This window comes from Medicago truncatula, chromosome 1, assembly GCF_003473485.1.
Source record: "Medicago truncatula cultivar Jemalong A17 chromosome 1, MtrunA17r5.0-ANR, whole genome shotgun sequence".
NCBI classification, from domain to species: domain Eukaryota; kingdom Viridiplantae; phylum Streptophyta; class Magnoliopsida; order Fabales; family Fabaceae; genus Medicago; species Medicago truncatula.
In genome coordinates this window covers 33,291,332-33,312,680 of record NC_053042.1, presented here as the reverse complement: position 1 = coordinate 33,312,680, position 21,349 = coordinate 33,291,332, and the positions used below count along the sequence as shown (strand labels likewise).

The 21,349-nt window shown below is 32.5% G+C and overlaps 1 protein-coding gene across 6 annotated transcripts; it reads right to left on the bottom strand.

The window, feature by feature from the left end:
- Positions 1-1,131: 1,131 nt before the first annotated feature.
- On the bottom strand, positions 1,132-4,919 carry LOC11429557 (soluble inorganic pyrophosphatase 4). Of its 6 annotated transcripts, none has more exons than XM_024779015.2 (10): positions 4,732-4,919; positions 4,498-4,531; positions 4,348-4,404; positions 3,765-3,909; positions 3,602-3,630; positions 2,771-2,836; positions 2,579-2,686; positions 1,880-1,945; positions 1,593-1,795; positions 1,132-1,419 (listed from the first exon to the last, which is right to left on the bottom strand). In XM_024779015.2, the coding sequence occupies exons 2-10, from the start codon at positions 4,525-4,527 to the stop codon at positions 1,377-1,379; spliced, it is 747 nt and encodes a 248-aa protein (XP_024634783.1). In that variant the 5' UTR covers positions 4,528-4,531; positions 4,732-4,919; the 3' UTR covers positions 1,132-1,376. The 6 variants fall into 6 exon arrangements, with proteins under 6 accessions (XP_024634783.1, XP_013468321.1, XP_024634794.1 ...); XM_013612867.3 differs by having other exon boundaries at positions 1,146-1,419; positions 4,742-4,919; XM_024779026.2 differs by lacking the exon at positions 4,498-4,531 and having other exon boundaries at positions 1,146-1,419; positions 4,732-4,917.
- Positions 4,920-21,349: the final 16,430 nt, after the last annotated feature.

Sequence of the window (21,349 nt, the reverse complement as noted above, 5' to 3'; positions counted from 1 at the left end):
TATTTCCTATATATATCCTAGAAAAGATAAAAGGTAAAAAAATGAGATAGTGTTAAAAGCATTAAGTGCAAATATATATGATTCAATTTAAGATGTGAATTAGTTGAATTGACAAGATATGTATCCTCTAAATATGATACTTTATGGCTTTAAGTTTTTGAAATTATGTCCATTCAAAACATAAACAAAAAGAATTGTATTATGCATTTATAATTTGAATTGTATTATTCATTTATATTGTATCAAGAGTAATGAACCTACTTAACGGACCACACATTGCAAAAATATAAGTTACTAATCATAAACTATTTACACTATTATTTACCAACACATCATAATGATTTGAGTTGCTTTTATCATTCCACATTTTCTTTAAAACCGATCACATCTAGATATACCATTTTGAACATTTTTCCCCCATTTTCGGATGGGTGAATTCTGATACTTAAAAGCATCTCTAGATGAGATTGGTTTTTAAGCAAAGGCGGGCAAATAAAAGCATCTCTCTAATGATTTATGAGTAAGCATACGAAGACAAAGATGGCTCAGGTCCTAATTGAAATGTATACTCACTTTACCCACTCTGTATTAGTAATTTAATGTAAGTTAGCTAGTTGCTCCATTTGTAAATGGTTAATTTGACAAGAAAACGTTTCCTGTGAACAGTCATTTTCACCGGTATAAGTATAGACTTCCTCAAAGTAGAGACAATCTTCAGATTTAACCAGTACCATATCAAATATGACAAATCTATTAAATTCTGTTTTTTAAGTGGATATCTAGCACTTTGTGGTCCTTCAGCTAATTCAGGTAAACATCTCATCACATACTCTATTTTGTTGCTGTTATTACATAAATAGTTTGTGGTTGAATGTGAGTTTCACATTTATGTGCTTTCTCCAACTCAACACTTAAAGCATATTCCTTCCATTTCATTTCTAAAGTTGGGATAGATGAACGTGTACACAACCTACCACTAATACAACATCTAATAAACTTGACAATTTTAAATTGGTTTAGATGTGAACCCCACTAGTTAATGACATCATTGCTCTGACAATTCATCAGTATCAAATTTGGATGAGAGGAAAGAATCGAGTGGCATCTCTTACAGGATAAATGAAGCAAGAATGATATTAAACAGATTTGTATATTAATAAACGAATATATCATTGAACAATCCAAAATTTAACAAAGTTAAGCACAAATATGTGTAGAGAATATGCATGTGTTGTCAGATGGGAGACAAATGTACATGCTAGCTATATAGGGATAGGATTACGGTACAAATCATTTTTTTTCGTCGTAATCATAGTTATAAAATTGCAGTCTTCAAAACATCTTCAAGACCAAACAAAATCCCATATGCATCAATACTACCGCCTCAAACTCTCCACAACGTAGTCTGCATACAAGGTCCTTCACAGCAATAAAAAAAAAAAGATTATAAACTGAAGAGAGTATGAAAACTGAAATCCTGGAAATTATATTTTAACAGAGTATATGAAATAAGAAATATAACCTATCAATGTCCCGGTTATCCATCAGAAACGATAAATTAATAGTTTATGAGTCAAATTGTTGTTGCTTACATGGAATGCTCGATAGCTTCAAAGGCAGATGAGGAAGGAAGAAAGTCGTTAACTGCAACTTCCTTGTTCTCATTCTTCTTGTAATCTTCAAAAAAACGACGGATTTCAGCTAAACGATGTGGAGGGAGCTCCTTGATATCATTGTAATGCCTATACTCAGGATCATCAGCACAGACAGCAATGATCTTGTCATCTTTCTCACCCTGAATTTCATAAGAATTAGTGATTGATCGATAATGATAAAAAAAGAAGTTATTGCCATCTGGGAAAGGGAATGTTTCAGATACCTGATCAATCATGGGCATGAGACCAATAGCTTTGGCACGAAGAAAGCAGCCTGGAAGAACTGGCTCCTGTTGTAGCATAAAAAAGAATTAGCATCACAAAGTAGTAAAGATGCATCTAATAGACTATTACGAGATGAAGTCAGATAATTACTTCATCCTCTTTTTGAAGTGTTACCATGTATTATTGTGAAATTGTATTACAGTAGCCATTTTTAAAATTTACTCACATTTGCACATTTTGAACACCTTGAGTCGGCTATTTATTTATATTGTCAAAGCATAGCACAGAAGTAAAGATAAGGTCTAATATGTCAAGGATTTTTAAATTCAATAAAATTATTTTATAAGATACTAGAATCATCAAAATATATTAGTTAAAATATTAAGAACCACCAACTTCTTGCATTTGAAATCACAGCTGGCCAGAAGTTGACTATTATTATACAATTTTTTTTTTAAAAAAGCAGAAGAGGTCGTCATGGACAAAATATTGCCGATGAAGTTCAGAAAAATTCAACACATGCAGGTTTCCTTTTGGAATTCAATGAATAAGGCAAATTGTTTAACAACTAATAACAGAATCCTAATTTGAGAACAGAATTGCACAAATATGTTGTGCACATTTGATCTTCTTATGGAATTATCACACAAAGCAAGTTAATTTGCAAGGGGAAGTGGACAATATGTAAACAAAAATACCTGCATAATAACTAAGACATCAATGGGGTCACCATCCTCACAAATAGTGCGGGGGATAAACCCATAGTTGTGAGGATACACAACTGATGAGTAAAGGACACGGTCAACCTACACATGATAAAAGCATGCTTAGGAACAGCAAATGGCAACAAGTACAACAACGGAAAAACAGAGCTAAGCAACTATAATCACCTTAATAAGTCCAGTTTTCTTGTCAAGTTCATATTTCACCTTGTTTCCTTTTCCAATTTCAACCACCTAAAATTCATCAATATTTCAAAAATGAAGTAATCAAGTCAGATCCCTCAATGAAGATCACAACATAAACATCATAACATACCACCTTAAGAATGTTCAAGTTCAAAAGAGGAACCATCCAAGTTGTGATCGGAAACAATCACATTGAAATTTTGAAAAAACTGAGAATTTTTTTGAAAAACAAATAAATAATAAAGACAAACACAGTGCCCAACATGCTTAACACTTAACCCTATAGCGCACAAGCATACTACACAGCCATTCAACAGGTCAGCAATATAACAGGAGCCATTTCTTATAATAAAACTGCCTAACTAGATAGGTAAAGCAAGGATGAAAACAGAATCAGAACTATGCAATATGTTCAATGTTTGACAGTAGCTAAAAACCACGTGAATCATCAACTAATGGCCTGTTTACTTTTGGTGTTTCTTGTTTTCATTTCCACAGAAAAAATAATCATTATAAAAGACATTTTGGAAGTTACTGAAGATACATTTTAAAAATAGATTGAATATTTTTGAAAACTCTGTAAAGAGTCAAAACATTGTTTTCAACAATGCATTTTCTCTAGTTAGTTTCCATGTTCTCTCTATCACAATTAAAAAAGGAAACCCATTACGAAATTTAATTCCAGCATACAAGGTAAAAAACTGTAAATGAAAATTGAAAACATTGTTTTATAAAGTAAATAGTCTTGGAAGTAATTCTATTATTCTAAGAAACATATACAACTAATTGTAAGTTAGTGTCCAGCATGCTTACACAATTGAAGATCTTGGGAGCTTCAGGACCTACATTGTTCGAAAAACACTATTATTAGAATACAAAATACAACATTACAAAATAACTAAAGAAAAGAAACAGAGCAGCAGCACATTATGCTCTAATGATCGATACATCACCATTTTTCAACAACATTGCTTACCTATCTCAAGATCATGCCATGGGTGTGCAGCAACAGACCTCCTAGTCAATGATGAAAGGATCCTCTCATTCAGAGGTGGAGGTGAGGTGTAGTTCGCGGTGGGAATCTTGTTTGGGGTCTCAATTGGTGGAGCCATTTCTTCAGCCTGAAAAAAAAAAAAAATACAATCATAATAATTATAATCAGATCCATCATTATCATGTTCGGACATAATTTCAAAGCTATTTAGGAAAACGAAAAACATACTGAAATTTGACCCCAGAAAAAAAAAAAAAAGTTATGATGCATGGACACAAACACGAACACTAGAACGTCAACGCTAATAATAATTTGAGAAAATAACACATAACTACAGCACATACTTTCGATCAGAAATGTCAATGCTACATAGAAAGAAAGAAAAAAAATACTGCGATCCAAAAATATCTTACTAGTAAATCAATCAAACCATTTTTGAACATTAAATTAATTAAAATTGAAACAATCTAACATTTATTAAAAACTAATGCTGCTTTTTACCCCTAATCTCAACAAGAAAAAATGATCGGCATGTGAATTAACAACATTGCAAAAAACGACTTACAAAATTAACATTCATCACGATTTCAGACACTGCAATTGTTGGTACCTCAGAAACATCCTTTCAAAATCAAAGAAAACAAGTTTCTTAAAATCAAAACGAAAACATGACAAAAGTTGAATAAAGAAATTGTAAAAATGAGGTGAAACCAACCACAGTGACAGTTTCCGATTCAGAAGCCATTAGCCTGAACATTAACAGTTACATACAATTAAGAAAAACATAGATCTGAACAAAAAATGATAACAGCACTTGAACAAAACAATGAAACAATCAAGTATTAGAAAAAAATAATAATAATAATAATAAAAAAATGAAGTTGCGTGTGGTAAACAGAAGAAAAATCCTGGTGAAAACGGTGGCGTAAAAGAGAAAACGAAAACGCACCGACACTTACGAAGAGGAAGGAAGCACAGATCTCGAGGGAGAGAGAATACGGAAGTAAGGAAGGAATGAAATGGAATGGTTGCTAAGTTGCTTTGCTTGTTGAGTATGCAAAGGAAAGGAAAGAGGATGCTTAAGTAGAGGTGGAAATGGGGAATTGTGAGTGAGGTGTAAGCGACGCGTTCTATTCCCGCTTCCACTTTTTTGTTTAAGGAAATTTTTATTTATTTTATTAAATTGGAATATATCCTATCCAATTGGAATCAAACCAATTTTCTTACCTTCCATTCACATACTATGTATGGACTAGTATTCTACGCTATTAACATTTTTTATTTCTCAAAAGGATGTTTTTTTACTATTAAAAAAAAATAAGTAAAACAATTGAGAAAACTTGACTAATTATTACTTGAGTTTTATCGAGATTAATTATTCAATTCAGTAGAGCCTTTTTTTTTATTGAATAAAATAATTCTTATTCTTCAAAAAAAAAATAGTTAAATTTTACTTACATTCAGTCTAACTCCAACTACATGAATGATTTTGCATAAGAAACAAAGAGTTAACACTAATTATCATTTTTTATTTCAAAAATTATTTCTACACTATTTGTGTTTTTTTTTAGAATAAAGGAGTAAAATTGGGTCATATATGGGTTTCTAATTAAATTATAAGAAAATGCATTGGATCGGTGACATTTTGAATTTAATTTATATACATTGAAAATATATAATGTCTGCGCTATTAATAAATTATAATTTTTTTTAGGGAAATAAATTATAATTATTTGATCATTTAACTTTTTTTTAATTTAATCATCAAATAAGTATTTTTAAACATACTTAATGTTAAGCATGATAAATTTTACAATAAAAATTGACATTGACATATTAAGAAAGAAAAAAAAGTAATATATAGAAAATGTAATTTGCATCTTTATCAATGTGAGACGATAGAGATCAAAACTTTTTGGTGTCTAGTCTTTTGAGGGAATTTATTGCCTAACTTAGTTTGGAGTAGATTCTCAATCTAGAAATTAATGTAGTACCAGAATGGATATAGGTAATTAATTAACACGAGCAAAGAGGAAATATCACTACCTTAATTATTCTTACTCAGCATGAATCAGCAGCATTATCCGCATATTCCGGTAATATGGAATAAAAGTGTGTGTTGAAGCTGAGCTGTAGCTGATTGGGTGTAACGTGGACCCACAGAGAGTTGACGGAGATGGCGTTCCTAATGGGTCGTGCGGTGCAATTTGAACCCCTCAACAAACGGTGTGTTAAGTTTGCATCAGATGCTACAGTTAATTTTTGTGCCAAATCACCAAACGGATATTCGCCGACAGAGGTGCGGATCTGATGCTTGTGCTACTACCATTCTCAGTTTTCATTTTAATGGATAAAAATCTTGTTGCTGCCACAACATCTCGTGAGAAAATAAATCCTACTAATCTTTCTCGTTTATTAATGTGTGCCACTTATCTTGATTTAAGTAATCATTTGTGTTTGGTACCTTGAGGTTGGCACTCATGACTTTTCGGAGCACATTTGTCATTTCGTATAAACGCTTATGGTTGTGTTCGATACTTTAAGGTTAACACTTTAAGGATTAGTTATTGTATCATAGGACGACAAACCATACTCTGAGACCCCGTCCTACCCTCGCAAGAGCTTTAAGGACTAGTCATTGTATCATAGGACGACAAACCATACTTTGAGACCCCGTTCTACCCTCGCAAGAGCTTGCGTTGATTGAGTGGAACATTGGGCGCGTGAAGGCGCCCACGATTGGAGGAAACATTGATTTCACGTAGTACGATGCATCATTCAATATATTATTGATCTTAAACAAAAATTGTATGTAAAAATGCTATATTGCTTGTGTAATTTAAAAAAATAAAAATTTATATCATATTTGCTATATTATATTTTATATTATGAAATTACAAAATATCTATAAATATAAGTTTAATCAAAATCAAATAATTTTAATTAAAAATGCATAAAAACAAATGTTCACAATTTATAAGCATCGGAACAATAGAAAGATCGGATAGATGGACACGAAATGTCTATCAGAATGTCAATTATTTGTAATAAATTTATCAAATATACCATTGTGTATGGACCATGAGACGAGAAATAACATTTGTTTGGTTGAGCGTTTCAAATACCCAAACATGATCAATTAATAAGAATCATTTTTGTATTTATATATACAAACTTTTTTATACTCAACTCATATTTAACCACAACTAATTTTATCAAACTTAATTCTACTGAAATCAATTTTAATCACTGCTGTGTCAAAAAAAATAAAATTAATCACTGCCGAACCAAATACACATAACCATGGTGCTGTCTGCACTTTATGTCAGCTCCACACTACACTCTTATGGATGAATCAGATTAAGTGACGTAGAAGTAATCAACTTTTATTTTTTGAGACACGAAGTAAGAATCAACTTTTTTCATAGGCACGAAGTAAGTAATCAAACAGTATAAGGGTGTAACACAAACAATAAAAAAACAGAATAAGGGTGAGAAAAAAAAAGTGTATTATTTTTTTTTGGTGAACGTGTATTAATTTTTCTATTAAATAAAAAATAACAATTTTCATAAATGATATTTAGATGCTGGCATTTCATTGTCACTCCTGCAACTAGTTCCTCATTCCTAACTAATTTCCATTTGTTGCATTCCGATAACACCGTTTCAATTCTGATTCAGCAAATCACATTTAGAATTTTTTATCAACATACGTTATCAGTTTTCCTTTGTCAGTCTTAAAATAAAAATAAAAAGGGAAAACGTGTCTGGAAGCCTGGAATACACTGATCAATTGTTTAGACCATGACAAGTTCTTGTATTAAAAAAATAATTAACAAACCAGGTCGATTACAAGACTTTCCAAGGTCGTTTTTCTTATAATAATAATAATTAGTTGCATTACTCACATTTGTCATTGATCTTTCTTTTTGTCATACACTGTAGTCATTTTTTTTCTAGTATTTTACTTTGCTACTATACACAAAAAGATTGAACGTGTCTTATGAACGAGCAATCATTAATCATCAATTATTATTATATATCCAATTAGTTATGACTTATGAGAAGGATAACATTAGCAATGTCATGAAAAAAATTAGCAATGTCATGAAGGAGGCAAGTTGGTTGTGTCGTTGATCCTACCCACATACCATATTGGGTATCGTATCGCTATTCGGTGCCATCCTAAAATCATGGAAAGGTACTTAAGACGTGTAAAATGCAAAATTCATGAATACTTAATTTTCTTTTTTCAGTTGGCGAGTATTATCATGATAATCATTTTTTAACAGAAATTTAAAACGAGGTACGATTATACATACCAATCGAAATGAGAAATGATATTTGTACAATCAATTTATGACAACTTTTGTACAACTTTATCTATCATACTTATATAATGGTCTTATCTTCTCTCTTCCTTTTTCTCTCTCCATTGTTTTTGACCAATAAGAAGAGAGAAAAACAAAGTTGTCATGGAATGGATATACAAATATGATTGCTCAATCGAAATATCTCTTCAACTAACATGTACTATACTCTTAGCTTTGTCAAAAATTAACTTAATGGATTATTTTTGTGGGAGTTTAACTTATTTTGCATCAAATAACAATTAAGAAATGAGAAGAATCCTAACTCGCAAGTTTCAAAGAGTTGAATGGATCCTCTAAAAAAAAATGGCATTAGTGGCATATGCACATGCGATTAAATGGGGCAATTGCCTCTATAAAAATTTGTTGAATAAAATTAATAAAATGTTTCACAATACAAATACCAATTACTTCATGGGCAGTCCACCTCACATAAATTCAATTCACTCTTATATCATCTCAATAAAAAATATAAAAGCTATAATCTTTACCCGTTTAAAAAGAGAAACTATAATTGTTGGGTTCATCCAAATAATTGTTGAGTTCATCCAAAAAGAGAAGCTATAATCTTTACCCGTTTAAAAAGAGAAACTATAAGATTGCTACTTTAAGGCATATTCACTGATTTTAAACCATATTTGCCATGGAATTTAGTTCACTTCTAATACCTTATCTTTATTTTAAATATTAATAAAATAGCATTGGTTAACCCCCTTTCATTCTATTTTTTTTTTTTTTGGTTAACCCAAACATACTCATGGATAGTGAAATTATCTTAAGTATAGCCTTTTACTTATAATTTATCAACATCTTCTACTCCTACTAAAAGAGGAAAATTATGCATTCTATGTCATTTTTCTCTAATACTTTTACTTCCATTTTGGTCTAATAATTTCAAAACTTTGAACCCAATTGAAAATAACAAGAATAGACGCAAAGCTAATTAACACCATTTACCAAATTAAGGAAAATTATCATAACCCCCACATTTTAAGAAACTTAGGTAAGGATAACTTTTCTACCTTATACATATAACCATCCCACACACACATATATGAGAAGGTTAAACATAAATGTGTTGTGTTAACCGGTACCCGGGTACTGATTAAAGGAGTCAAAAGTAGAAATTTTAAATCAAAAATGATAGTTTTTAAGCTTTTAATGCAATAACAGCACAACTTTCAATACAAAATAATATTATACTCCCTCCGTCCCAAATTGTATGTCATTTTAGAAAAAATATTTGTCCTAAATTGTATGTCATTTTACAATACCAATGAAACATTAATGTTACTTTTCCTATTATATCCTTAATTATTTATTACTCTTTCTTCTTTCAATTCTTTCATTTATCTTTCCCATATCATTTATTAAGGATAATTTTGTAAAACAACTCATAATATCTCTTTCCCACACAGTATTAATTACATTTCTTAATATGTGTGAAATGCCCAAAACGTCATACAATTTAGGACGGAGGGAGTATTTGTCTCCTTAACCATTGTCACTGGTTAACATTTCCCAACATAAATTTTATGAATAAGTAAATTCATCAACAATACATCAAATGTATAACTTTCTCATCAAATGCATAAACTAGTTCATGCTAAGAGCATTGTCCAAAAATCACAATGTTTATAGAGAATATAACCCCAGTCACAGCTATACTCATTCCCACATAATATATTTTTCTTAAAATTGTGAGATGGAACTACTTACATTTATTGTCATATTTAGCCATGATAAGACCAGTAAAATATTCAAAAATTAGGAAGAGAGTTTTCCTAAAAAGTAGGTAATTAAATTTCGGCCTCTATTTTTCGTAAAGATCTCACAAAAATTTATTTTGAGATTTTCAACCAAAATCATAACAATGTATAGTTTATCATAAAAATTTCTTATGAACCACTACATTACCCAGTAAAATTTCACATAATATTCTTAAGCTATAATCAATACTTCCTCAGTAAAACTATTCATATAAATATTTTCCTTTTTCCCCGATAGAAAAATATTTAAATAATTTATTTTAGTCATGGACATAAAAACATCACACCTTTAGATTCAACATATATATCCAAAAACATTTGAGTTTAAGGCTTATTTGAACTCGAAACTCGTCTTTTTTACCACAAATCACATGATGATTCATTTGAACTCACACCCGCAACGTTCTTTACCATCCATTTGATGAAGGTATTGATCGAGTGATCCTTTCCATGCAATTCGAACCAACACGATACATAGAAAAATCACAAAGTTAATATTTCCAAATATAATTGAATGAATAAATAATTTGCTTTCAGATTGTTGGAATTATTAAGAGTGAACTAGAATTTGAGAGAGTTAGGAAAAGATATAAGAGAATTGTTGTGCCCGACAAAAGTCACTGCCTTGAAAGCAAATTTTCGGTGGACCTCCGGTGCAACCCAATATCCGATTTTGCTCCTCAAGGTTTACACAACTGCGTGTCTGAATTCGTGCACTTGAGGCCAAACACGATGGAGCTTCATAAACAATGCTTAGATTACAGAGAATATTAAGAATGGAATAGATAGCAATGTGCTCGATATCCAACTACACTTTTTCCTTCTTCCCCTTTGTACGATTCTTGTGTTTCTATATTTATAGCCGAAGATGCAAGGGTATCAAACAAAGCTGAAGCAAGCCTTATTTTTATCGGTTGCTTTTCCGTTGCACCCAACCAATCAACGCAGTAAATAGTATCATTATTATAATATTATTGGCAATAATAAAGGGAAAATCGTTTGGTTGTTTTGCAAGGTCATTTAATCATAGAGCAATGTTATTTGAACATCAATTTGATTGACAACCACATTGACAACCATATTTTTATAAAGAAAAGTATGTGTTGACACAAAAACAAAAGCAATAGAGAGAAAAAGTAAAAATATAAGAGTTGTGTTATTTGAACATTCATATATATGACAACCAAAATTTTACAAAGAAAATGATGTAATGGCACAAAAACCAAAGCAATAGAGAGAAAGTAAAAAGATAATGTGAGTATGAGAGAGAAAGTTGTTACAAAAGTTATAAAAAATGATTGTTCAAATATCATTTTTCAAAATATAATGCGAGTATGAGAGAGAAAGTTGTCACGTTACACAAATATTAACTTTATACTCCTCTATCTAACATTTGCCTTAGACTCATCAATTACTTTAAGAGAATCACTTTTAAAACACCTAAACACACTTCCCTCGCCCAAGTGCATTGCTACATAACCTTTTTTTTTTTTACTTTCAATTGTTTTAAGAAGAAAAGGAAGGTTTTCTAATGCAAAAAGAAGTGCATGATCGTGCGCCCAACACTCTCGCAACACCTTCCAAACCCACCTCATCTGTAACAAAATATTATACTCATTTAACCTTCTAACCCCTAAACCCACATTATGATCTTACCATTAACTATGATACGTTGACAATTATTATTATTAAAGTCGAATAGTTTTTACGATCTTACCATTATTATTTAATGACTGTGGGAACAACCTCTGCATTCTCAATGCAAAATGTCTAGTGAATCTCTCCCATATCACAAATCTTGATGTCATTTGTCTCTATGAAGAAAGAGAAACAAGAGAGGTAGAAGGACAAGAAACACTTGAACCTCTCAACAAATTTGAATACGAGTACAAGTCTATAATGTTCGTAAGATCATAAATCCTATACTAGAATAACGGCGACATAAAGTGATACCAAATATACACATAATAATCAATTAGTCAAATATTTTAGCTGAAATAATAAATTAATTTAGGTTATTAATTAGTGGCGAAGCTAGAGAAAATTCTACGCGGGGCCATAAACAAAACAAAAAAAAATTTTAAACTAGCATATAAAATTTAAGGATAAAATATATTTTTTGTCCCATAAATTATAATTTTATAGGTTTAGTTCTTACAAAAATTTTATTCAATTTTTATCTCATCTTTTTATAATTTTACAAAAAAAAAAAGTGTTTTTAGTCTTGCATTAATCTCTATAACAATAAATTAAGGACTAAAATTAAACAAAATGTTGGGAACTTAAGTTCAAAATTGCGAGAGTTGTAGATATTAAAAATAAATTTAATTTGAAACTTAATTGATTCATAAAAAAAATCACAATAATTATGGACAAAACATGTGTTAAGAAGTCACTTTTATCCATAATTGATTCTTTAATAAAAGATTACTAATGTCTTTTCAATGTAAACAATAGGTTATTTGTAGAGTAAATAGGCAATTATCTCCCTGAAATTGTAAGTTTCATCAATTACCCCCCTGAAATTAACAAAACTTCAATTACCCCCCTGAAATTTCACAACGTTAATCAATTTATCCCCTCCGTCAAATTTCTGTTAGTGAACATGACGTTTTGCAAATACCCCCCCTGAAGTTTTGCACTTATGTGCAAAATGCCCCCCAAACTTAAAAATTTATATTATTTTTTTCTTAAAGACAAACAATTAACGATTAAATATTAAAGCTAACTATTAATTTTGGAGTTTGTGAAAACTACATGCATATATACATCAAAATATGGAAAAATGTGTATTTTTAAAGTGACAATAATGGTTATTTCTAATAGACAAATTATTATTTTTAGGGGTTTATAGACAAATTAATAATCAGTTTTAAATTATATTTTCTCCTTCACCATCTTAGTTTTTTAACTCCTCCAACTCCTTCAACAATATGCTCAAACCCTTTCAACTACACAACCCCCAATATTTTCATATGATTTGTGCTTGTTTACACACTTTATAGAAAACTTCATTCTAACTTTTTGTTTGTGCTTCAGGCAGGGACAATCATTCATCGTATACAATCTAGCTCACACCACAATACTATCAGACCGACATATCATATATAGCATATTAAGTAATATTCATGTAAAAAAGACACAAATCACCAGCAAATGAAATATGTGATCGGTATGTATAGAGGAATACTTATTGAGAAATGTCAAACACTTAGACATATATTTCTTTACCTTTGAATTTAATCCACAAATCATCTCATTATTGTCACTTTAAAAATACACATTTTTCCCTATTTTGATGTATATATGCATGTAGTTTTCCCAAACTCCAAAATTAATAGTTAACTTTAATATTTAATTGTTAATTGTTTGTCTTTAAGAAAAAAATAATATAAATTTAGTTTGGGGGGCATTTTGCACATAAGTGCAAAACTTCAGGGGAGGTATTTGCAAAACGTCATGTTCACTAACAGAAAAATTTGACGGAGGGGGTAAATTGATTAACGTTGTGAAATTTCAGGTGAATAATTGAATTTTTGTTAATTTCAGGGAGATAATTGACGAAACTTACAATTTTAGGGGTAATTGCCTATTTACTCGTTATTTGTAAGAACTTATTATCTATTTCATTTGTTTCTCACTATTGTTGAAATTTTCTCTGACTAAAACTAACAAACCAATACAAATAAATCTATCAATGATGTAGTACTTTTTCACTTTCTTATTTATGTTAATTTTCGGCAACTAAACTTATTTGGGGTAGCTCAATATTTATTATTTGGGGTAGCTAAATATAAATATATATATATATGCCAACCAATTCAAGAATATTTTTTCTTTTGGGGGTAGCAAGGGCTACCCCATCATCATGAACGGAACCGCCCCTATTATTAATCCTATAATTGATGTAAGGGTTTTGCTAATCAGCGCCCTCAAAGCAATGATTAATGATTTAAAAATGAAAATAATTCATAAATATATTTAGAAAATGTTACTTTTTAAACTTTCAATATCTTGAATGCATTATTTCCAAGACTGAACTTTCTTTTTAGACTTCTTAACAAGTGTCATGAGGACAATAGCTAGCATTTTACTCCGGGGATATTTGATATTTGAGATTATATATATTTTGATAAAAAAACTGAAGAGAATTGTTGTTCCCACATGTTGTTTGGCTGAGAAACACAAGTAAATTATCCAAATACCCCTCGGCAGTTAACTGCCAACTGCCGAGGAATTTGAAATCCAGCTGCAGTTAACTGCCGAGGAAAATGTTTCATCCGATGAAACAGCCACCTGCTCCCCCTACACACTATTTTCTTCATCACCTTCATTTCCACCTCCATTCAATCCCAAAATCCATTTTTTTTAATCAATTTTTGATCCAAAATCATTCAAGCATCAAGCATAGGAGGTATCAACACACTATTGACGTAAAAAAAACAGGTATTGTGCATTTTATTCGATTGATTTTTTGGGTGTTTTATGGGTATCTACGTCAGTTGCGTAGAACCCTGTCATGGGAATCCTCGGCAGTTAGGAAAACTTCGGTAGTTTAGTGCCGAGGAAAACCTCGGTAGTTAGGTGCCGAGGAACTCTTGGTGAAAATTTTCACAACGAAAAAATGGCAGCTACTGCCAGATTTTCAAAAAAAAAATTTTTTTTTTTTTTTTTTTTTTTAATTCATTATGGCATTGATGATTATACATTACTTAGTTGTTAATTCATATTTATGTGTTGTTTAATTATAGTAATGGTAGAGAATGCGAAAGATGTTCCGGGAGAGACAAAACAAAATTTTGTCGAAAATTCTGGAGATGTCAAACCGCCTAATGTTGAAGCGAAACCAAACATTGATGGAGCTTCCGTCCATGTTAAAGCTTCAAAGTATGTTGGCGGCTCCAGTGTCCTCCCACTTCAACCCCACGAGGTCGACACAGCTAAGTTTTTTTTTCAGACGACGTTAAGTTGAAAAATAGAGATGAATTGCTTGAGTGAGTGCGTCGGCAAGCAAATAAGGCGGGATTTACAATTGTCACACAAAGATCAAGCTTGATCAATCCAATGTTTCGGCTAGTGTGTGAAAGGAGTGGAACTCACAAAGTTCCGAAAAAAAAAACCAAAGCATGCGAGAACGGGCTCAAGAAAATGTGGTTGCTTATTAGTGGATATCAAAGTAAGCAAACAAAGGTGTGGGGATTGAACATTCTTAATGGAGTTCACAACCATCCCATGGAGCCGGCTTTAGAAGGACACATTCTTGCCGGTAGATTAAAGGAGGACGACAAGAAGATTGTACGTGACTTGACCAAGAGCAAGATGCTTCCAAGAAATATTTTGATACATTTGAAGAACCAAAGACCACATTGCATGACAAATGTGAAGCAAGTGTACAATGAACGTCAACAAATATGGAAGGCAAATAGGGGTGACAAGAAGCCGTTGCAATTTCTAATCTCGAAGTTGGAGGAGCACAACTATACTTATTACTCAAGAACATAACTTGAAAGTAATACAGTTGAAGATATCTTTTGGGCTCATCCAACATCCATTAAGTTGTTTAACAATTTTCCAACGGTTTTGGTTATGGACTCCACCTACAAAACCAACATGTATAGGATGCCAATGTTTGAGGTAGTTGGGGTCACTTCAACCGATTTGACATATTCGGTTGAGTTTGGATTTATGACACACGAGAAAGAGGAAAACTTTGTGTTGGGTTTTAAAAATGTTGCGTAAACTTCTTTCGTCAAAGATGAATATGCCTAAGGTGATTGTTACCGACATGAATATGTCTTTGATGAAAGCGGTTGCACATGTTTTTCCGGAAAGTTATGCAATGAATTGTTACTTTCATGTGCAAGCTAATGTTAAACAAAGGTGTGTCTTAGATTGTAAATATCCTTTGGGTTTTAAAAATGATGGGAAAGAGGTGAGCAATCGCGATGTGGTGAAGAAGATAATGAAGACATGGAAAGCTATGGTTGAATCGCCCACTCAACAGTTATATGCAAATGCATTAGTGGAGTTCAAAGATTCATGTAGTGATTTCCCAATTTTTGTAGATTATGCCATGACCACCTTGAATGAAGTGAAGGAGAAAATTGTGAGGGCATGAACAGACCATGTGTTGCATCTTGGTTGCAGGACCACAAACAGGGTCGAATCGGCTCATGCTTTATTGAAGAAATACTTGGACAATAGTGTGGGTGATTTGGGTACTTGTAGGGAGAAAATACATGACATGTTGTTGCTTCAATTCACTGCTATATAAACATCCTTTGGTCAAAGCGTTTGTGTGTTGGAACATAGATTCAAAGATGTCACCTTGTACTCGGGGTTAGGTGGTCATGTGTCTAGATATGCTTTGGACAACATTGCTTTGGAAGAGACACGTTGTAGGGAAACATTGTGCATGGACAATGACATTTGTGGTTGTGTTCAAAGGACATCTTACGGGCTACCATGTGCATGCGAAATTGCTACTAAGCTCCTTCAAGAGAAGCCAATTTTATTGGATGAGATATACCACCATTGGCTTAGGTTATCTATGGGCGAAGAAAGTAACGAAGTTGCTTTTTGTGTCGAGGTTGAGTTGAAGATATTGTAGAACGTCTAAAGAAACTCCCTTTCCAAATGAAGCTTGAGGTCAAAGAGGGTTTGCGGCAGTTGGCATTTCCTGAAACCACATTGATGTCTCCACCACCACGAAAAGTACCAACCAATGGAGCAAAGTAAAAAGTCGACATTGCGAGGTCTAAAGGAAAAATTACATCGACTAGTCGGATCCCTTCTTCTTGGGAGGTTGTTGATTCCCAAAATCTGGATAGCCAACCGTCACCATCACCAACAACATCATCGTATAAAAGGAAAAAAGGTGCTCGTCTTGGTAAAACATCATTTTCCCCACTTCCACCACCTACTCGGTATCCAAAGCCTAAGGCTATCCCGGTTATGCGTCCTATTGATTATATGTCACGCTTCATGCTTCCATTTATTGAAAAAGTGGTGGATGTTATCGACGATGGACATTGCGGATTCCGGGCAATAGCCGAGTTCTTGGGCTTGACCGAAAAAAATCATCTCATGATCCGTACACATCTTATTCAAGAGTTGATAGATCATAGAGATGATTATGTTGAAGTATTTGCCGGTGAGGATCGTTATAACTACATTTTAAACGGATTACATCCTTCCGCAAATACAAAAACTTGTGCACATCTTGTTGATAAGTGGTTGACTTTTCCGGACATGGGACACATTGTTGCTAATTATTACAAAATGTGTGTGGTGGTGTTGACTGTAACGCTCCTATTTCTATTAAAGCAATTAAACATGCGAATAATACATTTATTCAAGAAATAGAGATTACGTCTTATTCAAAATTCAAAAAAACGATAGACATGTATGTAAACTTCAACAGTTACAGCGGAATACAAATCAGAGTGATCAAATATATACATGCCATGAGCAAATAAATCATATCCCAAAGATAAATCTCAAAACCCAAACATACGGGTAGTCATCAACAAAATAATAATTCAAAGGAAAAATATAACAACCTAATCTAGACCGACACGACAAGCCTAGATCAGAGCCGACACAACACCGATATCGGAGGAAGCTCCCGATATCCCACGCAAAGACTCACCGAGACTACTCCTGCACAACGTCTACCCACCCATACAGGCAAGTAGGCGGTTAAAACCACTAGGGGTAAGCATTACATTATCATAATCCAGATAATAATCAAATCAAATAATATCATGTACTTGAATAATATTAGTCATGCATAAATACTTATACCACAACTTGATAGTTCGTATCCACATATATCAATCACATGAATAATTATCCAATCATAAATATTCATTCACAACATCAATCATAGACAATCATTATCAACATTCATTCATCTCAAATCATCACCAATCACACAATTCACATAGGACTCATGCTATGATATGCACTTATGGACACATAAATGCATGCGGTACCAAATCTCAACAAGGTCGTCACCTTTCGATGCCACTTGCACATCGAATGTAAGGGCTCACACCTGCCTTACAATAATCTCGAAGTAAAAGAGTTCAACTCTTTTACAGCAACAACGACTATGATGCATGGACATGTATAAGGACTCGATAATGCGACAACAATTCACAATTTCAACTTAATATATAGGACAACACCCAATTATATTGATTATCTCCACAACATTGCATTATCAAGAAAACATGCCCACACAAATAAATCATAGTATTCATCATCACACATCAACATATTTACCAATAATCAACAATGTCATCCAACATCAATTACATGATTTTCAATAATCAACAAACATCACTCATCACGTTTGATTTTACCAATTCAAGAATTCTTATATTCCAAGCAATTAGCATACGTTTCTCACGATAGTCATCATACCTCAAACATATACATGCATACTCAATTATTCACTCTAAGTACCTCATTAAACCCAAATTCAAGTTTGGAAAAGTTCAACGGCTCAAAGAAAAAGTTATGATAAGTTTTCACAAAAATTCACATGACCCATGTGTAGTAATTTGATCATAACTCAAGTTCTAAAAATCATTTGGACGTCAAACCAAAGCCATTAGAAAGCTAACATAATTATCTAAAACTTTCATGTTTACACCAAAGACCAATTCGAAACAGAAATAGGTGAAAAAGACGCAAGAACGCGAAACAGGGGATGCTGGAACTGGCAATTTCGCTTCTTGAGAAGCTTCTGGCATGCTTCTGAAGTATGCTTCTGAAGCGTGCTTCTGAAGCGTGCTTCTGAAGTATGCTTCTGGCCTGTTCGCTTACAGCTTTTCCAAAAAGTACGTTTTTCACCATTTCGCGCGTAAAATGCAAACCGTTAATCGGATTTTGATGCCGTTTTCACCTACACGATCCTGACACTTGACTCTAACATAATCTATAAAAATTTCATGTTTCAACCATCCCAAAAGTCATTTTCCAAAACCTCACATAATCACTTATTGGCGAAAACGTTTAAACATCGACATTTCACACGAAAAACCCGTTTTCTCCCAAACGACTCAACTAACATAACCACAACATGAAAACAGAAATTCTTATAGGTTCAATTCATCCAACAATAACAAAATTTCAGTCAACAACCATATATATATCAAAAAGTTCATTTTGGTCCTTCACATGAACACTTAACTCAACTTCACCAATTTCACAAAACCACCAACAACAATTTATTTCTCATCATCAATCCACAATTAAGTATACCCAAATCATAATTCACTTACAATAGCATCAGTTAACAATAACCACGTTAATGGAATATGAATCACATCTCTTTTCAATCAAAACATATCAAATTTTATCAATTAAGCATAATTTCATAACTTAACATTTATACATACTTTGAAACATGTAATTTCACCCATAAACATACCATAATCATCAATTCAAGCACAAGAAAATAGCATCACAGCAAGAGCACGAATTTAACAACAATTGTTCACCAACCCATTTTCATACAACATGAGAAAATGCAAAGATTGTACATGATTATGATAATAACTAACCCCCTTACCTTTGAAGTTGATTATCTCTAACCCTTGCTTCAATTCAGCTCCTAGGTCGCCCAAATTGATTCCCCAAGCTTTCCCTTCAACACTCTTGTTCTTCTCTTCACCTCTCTCTCTCTCTACCTCCCTCTCTCTCTAGGAAAATGTTTTGTGAAGTGAATGAAAGATATTTTCCTATGACAACCCTAATGTTATCTCCCTTAATGGGCTCAATTTCAATTCTAATGGGCTTAACTCATTCTAACATAATTCCAAAAAGTTTCTATACACTCAACGGTAATTACTAACAACGGTAAAATATAACGAACGGTCACTAACGGTAAAAACTAATAACTACACTAGTAACTTAGTAAAATAAGGATTCTCACTAAATATCAAAATGATTCTCACCAAAATTACCATTTTACCCTTACCCGTCAAATGACTAAAATACCCTTCTAATACGGTAATCCACGTAAATGCACTCGACGACAATTAAATACACACAAGCACAATTAAATACACACAAACACAATTAAAAGTAATTAAAATAAATCTAGCTAAAAATCAGGCTGTTACATTGACAAATCTTGAAGTTGGAAACTCGGAATCGTTTTTCCCACCAAGAGGGCCACCACAGCCGGGTAATCAAAAAACTCCCATCTTGTGCCTTGGGGCAATTCCAAATCATTTTGTGCTTATTTCCTTGAAGAATGGTTGTCCACTACCTCCATCATCTACGGAGTGGCACAATCACAAGAAAGAAGATGCGGTGACTTGGGAAGATGAGTATTTGGATCAACATGAGTTGTTCCGAAAGCTCATGGCTATTGAAAGTGGAAAGAAACCGTCCAAACGACAAAAGGTGTCAAACAAAGCGGCGCCTATTTTGTTGGACATTCCCGAAAAACCAAAGCAACAATTTGAAGTTATTGCGGAAGATGAGGAAGATTCTATGTCACTTGATCTTCTCCAATCACTTGGTCTTTAATGAGTGATTTTTTTTGTCGGTGTTAGTTCTTTTTTTTTTTGGTAGAAATTACACCGACGTATTTTTTGGGGTCGAAATTGTAACGCCAATTTTTTGTGGCCAATATATAACTAACATTATGTAATTTATATTGATATATATATATATATATATATATATATATATATATATATATATATATATATATATATGATAATATGACTTTTATGTGGTGAAAATAATGCAATACTTATTTATAGCTTATTAATGTTTACGCATTTGATTTATCCGTTATTAGATTCCATTTAATTTTGTTCTAATATATGATTCTTTTGTTAATTTTTTTTCAAGTGAGACATGTCTGAGGTTGCACAAATTGAAGGGCGTGTTAGGTACTCCGCGTTTAAAAAGACGGTTAAGGTTATGATAACGCCGACGGACTCTCTTGACAATTTGAAGGCACAACTTAACACTTATTTTGAGCATCTTGGTGAAAATCAATATACACGTCACTTGTTTGGTCAAATGCCATGCATTGACCTAGGAAAAGATAGAGATGAATACGCATGGAAAACGGCAAGCTATATGCCTTTGCTTATTCGCGACGACGTCGACGTCGGATTTATATTTCGGAATATGGTGGATAATATATTATATATGTATGTTCGTTCCATATGCAATTGCGTTGAATGTAAGTAGGGATTTAATTTAATGATGTGTAATGAGTTGTATAATTATGGACACTTTGTAATGTTTTGATGAATTTCAAACGTTTGTTTAATTTTAACCAAATGTCGGTTTAATTTAATTATTAACAATTGTAAAAGATATTGTACTTATCTTGATTATGTCCGAGTTTCAATCTTGTATGAATTATTTTGCCTTTGCAAATGCTCTGGTT

Excerpts from the sequence above, each read along its gene's own strand:
- LOC11429557 (XM_024779015.2), bottom strand. The coding sequence starts at position 4,527 with ATGGCTTCTGAATCGGAAACTGTCACTGTG. Across the intron at positions 4,405-4,497 it reads AATCGGAAACTGTCACTGTG|GATGTTTCTGAGGTACCAAC; the intron begins GTTGGTTTCACC and ends TGATTTTGAAAG. Across the intron at positions 2,687-2,770 it reads AGAAAACTGGACTTATTAAG|GTTGACCGTGTCCTTTACTC; the intron begins GTGATTATAGTT and ends TATCATGTGTAG.